The following is an 8,390-nucleotide window of genomic DNA, read 5'->3' as shown; positions in this document are numbered from 1 at the left end:
GCTCTTTCATTTTTTTCTGTATAATAATTTCATCGTGTATATAATCTTTTATAGTTTAATTATTGTTATTTTGTTGTAAATTTTATTTCGACGCTCGATATCTCGGTATAATTGGACAAAAGGGTAGTTAAACTGTGAGCCTATGTAATAAAATTAACATTTTATTTGAAAAATCGAGACATACACAGATGCGAAAACAATGGTAGCACATTTTGATAGCACCGATAAATATAGACGTTGAAACGATATCTTAAGACTTTAGAGTGATTATGTGCGGGCTGAGATTGCTCGTTCGATTGAGTCGTTTAATTTTCTTCGCACGGATGCGCGATAATTAATTTTCTTCTTTATCACTCTTCTAAATTATTTGTCGAGCAACAGCTTTCTCGTTTTATCGGTCGGAGTGATAGAGGGTGCCCGTAAAGTTTTCATTCCTATTTCCGCAAACTCATAATTTATCTTCTATACAGAAACTCTGTCCAAGATTAAATAGTAAACATTTATTTAATCAATTGGGGGAAAATATTTTACAGATGAAAAATATTCTGGATATGTTTTCTGTCAATTTGTAACTATAACTCGTAACTTAAAATTTATGATAACGCGTAATAGTATTTATACTTCTTTCTTTATATTAATAAACTTTTTAGAAATAGAAATAGATATAGATTCTTCTCTACAAACACACTGTATAATATATACACTTAATATAACAGGAATTGAGTTTTCTTCTCCGACCGACATTCCCTCACTGTTTGTTATATACTTTTTATAGAGCGGAATGTGTGAATATATAAATATATTTATACAAGGTGTATTGTAAAGCGCCAAAATCAATATACTCTTTATCATACAACCTGTATAATGAAATCGCAGTGATCGTCCTCGTAATAGAGATAGGAAAAAGGAACTATCGAGTATATAACGAGGACTGATCTCCGAATAAGCCACCTACTCGCAAAGTTTTGATCGATCCTTTAAATCTCTCCTTCTCGTGCTAGTAAAATTGCTCTCTTTTTACCTCTAATTTATTTCCTAAATATATTCCCTTAGGAGCGCTATGTACAAACGTAAATGTACGATCAACATTGGTCGCAAGCTTGATAATGTAAATGTAACGGATGAGCGAACGATCGAGTGAACACGTTAACGTGACATAATAATTTTATATTCTCGCTATACATACAAAGGAATGCGATTAATCGAAATCAATCATCGTAATGAGGGTCGTGATGGTGTGCATATGAAATATGAATCTCGTCGTACGGTTTAATCCTGGATGCTCGATAGGAGATCGAGAGAAACCGGTGTATTCCTCGTTGAGTACATGTAGAAATATCCGTGGCATTTTATTATTGGCACTAGGATGCTTCCTCTTTGATTCGATTCGATTCGATTCGATTCATTTTCCGTCTCGTCGTTCTCTCGAAATTGCATTGTATCAACGATAGAAACGGATGTCGGCTTTATCAATTAATAACGTAAGAAATCGCATTCTCGGTTTTTCCTAACGATGCTTCCATTAATTAATTATCTGTTCAATTAAAATTACCGAAGCATCGATTGCTTGATTAATCGCTCGATGACGATGCGACATTCTCCATTCAAACTTTCAGCTTGCAACTTTCTTTTTTAATTAGTGCTTTTATTTTTATATTTTTATTTGCATATCACTACAAAGTGATGATGATGTGTTCGATTGTGAGTCTCGAGACGTTATCATTGGCACCATTATCAATCGCCCTCCTTTTCTATTAGAAAGAGATCAGCCTTTTTTTTTTTGTAATGTCATTTCGTTATGCAATTTCACTTAAGCTATGCTTACTATTAATAAATTGGGGATTCGTTGATCCATGGAAAAGCCAAAATTATGCACGTTCTCTCTTTCTTTCATTCTTTCTTTTTTTTTTTTCAAGATCAACTGAATGACATATCCAAAGACGTCAATGTCTCTTGCGACAGTATTTCGAAAATTTATTTTCTTTAATATATACGCGATTAATCTCATATCTTTCATTTGGCACAATGTCATGGAGGCGGATGATACACTTGCGGCAAGACTTTACGCGCGAGATATATTCATCTCTTTTTTTTTTTCCATGCATTTGAAGAATTATAGATATGAAAAGAATTTCACGATTATATATATATATATATTTATATTATTAAATTAATCCGATTAATAACAGATTAATAACAAATGCGAGAATTATATTTGCCACAACGGAAAGTAAGGCAAGTATTCTCTCTTAGTAAATTGATATTTGCAAACAAATGTTAAAAATTTCGATCTTTTCTTTTAAATTTTTATACTACACAATTTTAATCGGTTTTCGATAGCACGTGGGACCTAAGCAAAATCTCATAATTCGATTTATTCGATTATCATAAGTATATTCGCTGAGAAAAAATTGCGTTCTTCGTCTTCACATATATGTTACATATTCATATATATATATATATATATATATATATATATATATATATTTATATATATATATATATATATATATATATTTATATATATATATATATGTACGATAAAATTTAAACGATGCAAAGTTGAACAAAGACACAACAACGTACTCTAAATATTACTTTCCATTCCATTCGCCGAGAACTTGAAATCATCGCCGATCCTTTCAATCCCATCGTTAAAAAAAATCGCTAGAAAAAATTAACATTAATTAAAATTATTGTACTATTATATTATAAATTAAATTGATAATATCTTCTATCAACGAAAATTAAATTTGCGTTAAAATAAATGTGCATTAGTATTGCTTTATCGAATTATACGATATACACAAGTTACGTAAACATAATTATAATTAAAATATTGTATTATTTTAATCTTGGAGAGAATTAATCGTATATGTTTCATGAGAAAAGATTAAGAAAGGATTAAATGATCGATAACGATTTTACAATAAGACTCACTCTCGGCAAACGATTGATAAATATCTCACATAGCAACGGCCAAATCGAGGACTTTTGCAATGACAAAGGGTTGCTTTAATTTAATACAATCGCGAGATATAGTGTCGCAAAAGAAGATGCATATGAACAGAGCGACGTTTCGTTTCCTTCGCGTTCGATTTTTTTTTTTTTTTCTTTAGAAGAAAAAATGGAAACAGTCTTTGTGTATGTGTGTGTGTGTGTGCGTGTGTGTGTATGTGTGTGTGTGTGTGTGTGTATGCGAATCTATATAAGCTAACATTAAATGTCGAGCTTTACTAGATTCATTTGAGACCTAACATTCTCATTTGTGCTCTTCTATCTAGATACAATCTTCCCAGATAATATAAACATTTGAAAGATGTCCGATCAAATTGGAACATCTTTTAGATTTTTGCATCATCTGTATTTGCATCATCTTACTTCAATCTAAAGAAGTCCGTCGACAATCGTGTGATCTCGCGACATCTCTTCTTTAATTCCTTTCCCGTAAACCTGAGGAAAATCCTGAGAGAGCGACGTCTCTTGAAATTTCAAACATTTTCTATTCTTCCTTCATCCAGATGTGATCTTCATTCTTTTATCGTTACCGTTGGTTAACATTAGCCGTTTTTCTGAACAAGAGATTCTCGGCAACATTTCCGTTGACTCCCATCTAAGAACTCCATCTAAGAGGAGGAAATTCTGAGCGACCATCCTGTTGTCGAAGAATGTTTTCGAATTCTCTTGTTGAATACGATTACGATCTTTACTCTTGTTCCACGCTAATGTCCACTGTCCTGACCCTGGATGAGTCCGTGGGCAATAGTTGTAAACGTTCAGGCTCCGCGTCCAACATGATGATGCACATGAAGCTTTTACCGGACGCCTGATCCCTGGGATAGATGGTCACCGGCGCAAACTTATCCACCGAGCCATCCACGTAGGAACAGAGCTTCCGATAGACCTGGGGAAAGTGTCTTCTTAAAGAAACTCCCCTGAGCCTAAGCTGCCGCTGGATGTTGGTGAAACTGATCTCGCGGGCCTTCCGAGGCGTGTTCTGACCGTTGTTTCCGGGTAACGATGTCAGCACCAGAGTTTCCGGCGAGTCCATCTCCCGAGTGATATTACAGGGCGACGCGGGTAGTATTTGCTGCCTTCTGGCCTGCGGTGACGCCGAGGACGAAGAAGCGTGCTGCTTGGTCGCTCCGTCGAGTCTGATCTTGGCGCATCGGGATACCAGTTGCCGTTCCCATTTAACAGCACCGCTGGTCGGCACCTCGCTGACCACGCACACCGCTACGTAAAGCACCAGCCGCGCCTCCGGATTGTACGTCTTGCAGAGACGCATCAGTTCGGCGTGTAGCTCGTGGCCCATCTCGCCGGGCAGTAAATCCGGCCAGCGCACGTAGGTGGGCTCCCCGAGGTCGGCGAAACCATTGCCGACGAAGCGCTCGGCCGCCTCGGGGCTCGAGAAGAAGCACTTGACCGCACCGCGACCGTGAGCGTCGTGGCCACGTCGAGCGAGGGCGGAGATGTGCTTCAGAGTGACCGGATCCTCCTTCGCCGAGGACAATACCTGACGGCAGAGACTGCCGGCTCGCGAATGAAGACAGGTCCTGCGATGACGCTGCCAGTGAGCTCGTCGACACTCGCGCGAGCAGTACAGACACGTGCAGTTGTGGCAGCTCTTGTAGGTCCTCCTCGCCTCCGCCAGGGTGGTAGAGTTGCCGCACTTGTTGTTGCGACAGCGTATCACCTTGTCCATAGCCGAGCTGCCGTTGGTGGTGGAATCCTGCGCGTTGTCGAAGGACACTCTGCGATGACGTGTCACGCCACTCCGATTTGGCATCAGCGATGAGGAAGACGCAGCCGTCGCGGTAGCTCGCGAGACGGGTAACGTATCGCTGCCCTCGCTCTTTCGTCTTAATAGCTCGCCCGAGTAGAAATTGCGTTGATCCTCGACGGCCACCTGATGAACGTCCATCACGCTCCTAGCGGACTCTGCGACAGGTCAGGTCAATTGTCTTCATCAGTATGAGTATACCGGATAAGGTGAGGAAAGTTGATAGGAAAACGATGAGAGAGGTCGGAGAACGATCGTGAGTTAAGAGCTTTGTCACAAATCGCCATTATCCATATCTTTAGAAAATACAACTTTTCTGATGAAGCAGAATTTTCACTCATTTCTTTAAACGTGTAAGTGTTTTGTCAAGGCCAATATAAATCTTTATTATAGTAAAGATATTTGTGCTGTGAAGAAATTTCCATTTACAAAATATATACAATATATACAATTTACAAGATACACAATATACATTTTTTTATAATATTTATACCGTCCTCTAACGATCCTAGTTTCGATCTGTACTCGGATAATCTTCCCCAGACAAAGATTAACAATTCACCGAATTAAACTTTAGGTCTTTTCTCATGTAATATGTACTACATTACTCCTATTCCATTGAAGGTAAGGCATTGTAAATAATAATAAACAAATAATATTTACGTCTAAAATCACACGTTAATGTACATAGAAAAAAGTAAGTGTCAAATCAAAACTTGTATACTCGTATGAACGCGTTCATTATTGTTCATATACATATACGCAACAATTTATAATCTTGTTGGAAGAATTTAAAAATCTTAAATTTTGACAATATATTATAATCTTATTTCAATACTACAATTGTCATTTCAAGAATGAAATAATTATTTTAACTCTAAGCAAATTATAATCTTGGATTTGAACATGTGTTATTTTCTATCCAACATTTTTTCCTCTCCATTCGAGAAAATTATTCTTAAATAACAAGAATATATTTTTCTTAGTTGACTATATATAAAATGTCTTCATCCTAGCAAATTTTCTTTGTTTAACGCAATATAATCTCATTTCAAGATTTATATTTTGAAACTGAAGATATTGTCAAAATAAGAATATTCTTTTTTTCTGTGTATGTACGAAATTCTATTTTATTCTGAAAATAAATTTATTTTATTCATTGTCAGCTAACTTTTCAAGAACGAGAAGGTATAATGCACGATTCAGAAAAATTTTATTTATTTAAAATTATATTTCCAATAATTTTATAAAAATTTCTTTTTATCTTATACAAGACAATTATAAACTAACAAGAAAGAAATCTAAATCTGGAGATACCGGAAATGACCTTGACATTATTACTTACAATTAGATTAAGACAATTTTCGTTTTTTTATTTCAAAATATGGATGTAATACAATTTGGCTCTTTGATTGCATTATTCTAGCAAAGTGATGGTATTAAATGAAAATGATGGTGTTGGTCGATGCTTCGGTATAGCAAGATGATATTAAATAACAACGAGTGACATAGTATAGGAGAATAATGTTATATTGAACGAGGGGACGCAAATTCGTTCTCACTTTCCTCCGTCATCATTACCGAGAGCCAGCGCGAGAGACGCGTTAAGCACAATAACGTGATGATTGTAAGCAAGCCGTATGAGCGAGCGTGATGATAGTGATGATAGTGATCGGCGTGATATATTCCTCAATAACGCACTTATATATCCCTCCCCCCTTCTTCAACCCTAGCAAAAATCTACAATTTTTTTGCTGTTAATTGGCATTTCGCTTGTGTCAGTGGTGGCTTCACAACTTTGTACCTGAAGCAATTGTCTAAAAAAAAAAACCTAAAGCAAGATTATAAAGCAAGATAATTGGATTTGAAATCAATTAGGAAAGAAATACAAAGCTAATTAAAATCATAAATAGATATCGAGTTGCAATTTACGGAAGTAATTAGTTGTAGTGAGTAAACTAGTTGTAATACTAGTTTTAATGATGTTAAATACTACTGATAAAAGAAATATATATATATATATATATATATATATATATATATATATATATATATATGTGTGTATACTATATTTGAGATTAAATTATTATTATTATATAAAGTGAGTGAGCACTCGTTGAATATAGATTACAATTATAAAAAGCATTATTATAATGAATAGAAATGATTAGATATTACTACCACAAGTTTGCCTAAGAGCGAACCAAATCTGCATCCAACCCACCCTATCGAGCTTGACATCGAGTTGTGCATGTGCCATCAATGTGCACAGAAGCACAGAAAGTCTGTACTCTTTTTTACGCTTTCTGCATTAAAAAAAAAAGCAATATACATACATATATTTAAGCCTTTAAAAGAAATCAAACGTTGATCGCTAAGTCTTTCGATGAAATTTATAATACTGTGCTTTTATAAATTTGGCAATCAAACATATTTTCAATGAAATTACAGAGATGAAAGCAGATTGCAAGAAAGTGTAAAACAGCGTTGCTAGAAGAGTGACAGACTTGTAGAGAAAGAGACAGAGAGAGAGAGAGAGAGAGAGAGAGAGAGAGATAAAGAGAGATAGAGAAAAATACAAGAGAGTGTGTCGAGTCTTGGTGATGATTGTTGTCTTACGATCTCCGTCTCGGCTCGTGTTATTAATCACATGCGCTCTCCTAATCATTCGCGCGATAAGCAGCGAGCGGCTGCTGCGACGGCCGGCCACGGCCAAACTTGTCCTCGGATTCGGGGGTGGTTATGACCCCGTGAGGGGCTTTACACGCCCTTAGGCTCGCCTCTGCAAAGGTGCAAAAGAATGTGAGTTTGGCGAGAGAGGGGAAGGCATCGAGTTATCGCCTCTTCTTGATGTGTCAGATGACGTTCTCGTACGTATCGATATAGTTGATGATCGAGTCAAAGGCTGAAGAGTGCGCAGACTCTCGAGTTAAAAAAATAAAATTTGCAATCTTGCGTAAATTTTATCTCCTTTGTGGTCTTTAACGATGAAATTAAGGTTCTTTCAGAATGATAGGGAGCTCTTTTGTTTCGAAGTAATTTTTTTTCCTTTTTTCTTACTTTTGCGATGGTAATAATGTAAAAATGTAGGGTATTTACAGGGTTTTCGAAGAGTCCGGAAACGGTCGAATATCTCGAAAATAAAACCTTTTAGAGAAAAATGTTTCAAATAAAAGTTATTTGGTTCGAAAAGCCCCATAAAGTGGTGCCATTGGTTTGACCTTGGATAGTCGTTTGAAGGTTACATAAAGGTCAACTTGAATTTCTTAAATGGGACACTCTATATATTTTTGTATATATTTGATTATCTTATTTTAATAATTTTTAGCACATAATAATAATCATAAGGAAAATACATGGTTGTTTTTTTAAAAAAAAGTCGAAAAATTAATATTTTACGAGATATTTCGTTAATGGTACCATTTTATAGCGCTTTTCGAACCATACAACTTTTATTTGAAACATTTTTCTCTAAAATGCTTTATTTTCGAGATATTCGACCGTTTGCAGACTTTTCGAAAACCCTGTATACACAGATATGATATGATGTATGTAATTTTGAGTATCATTCGTATGCGAATCTGGTTCCTCGTTCAAGTTACGGGTG

General features: G+C 35.9%; 1 protein-coding gene across 9 annotated transcripts in view; it reads right to left on the bottom strand.

The window, feature by feature from the left end:
• Window positions 1-143: 143 nt before the first annotated feature.
• LOC140665112 (uncharacterized) overlaps window positions 144-8,390 on the bottom strand; it is a 51,358-nt gene continuing 43,111 nt past the window's right edge. For 6 of the 9 annotated variants that reach the window (XM_072890843.1, XM_072890838.1, XM_072890844.1 and 3 more), the window contains one exon: window positions 144-4,941. In XM_072890843.1, coding sequence (XP_072746944.1) covers window positions 3,707-4,941 — 1,235 coding nt within the window. In that variant the 3' untranslated portion in view covers window positions 144-3,706. Of the gene's footprint in view, window positions 4,942-7,402; window positions 7,566-8,390 lie in introns of those variants that run through there. The other 3 variants (XM_072890845.1, XM_072890847.1, XM_072890846.1) reach the window with 3 other exon arrangements.

Source organism: Anoplolepis gracilipes, chromosome 4 (assembly GCF_047496725.1).
Source record: "Anoplolepis gracilipes chromosome 4, ASM4749672v1, whole genome shotgun sequence".
NCBI lineage: Eukaryota > Metazoa > Arthropoda > Insecta > Hymenoptera > Formicidae > Anoplolepis > Anoplolepis gracilipes.
Note: the sequence above shows the minus strand (reverse complement) of the source record. Positions and strands in the feature narration are given on the sequence as shown.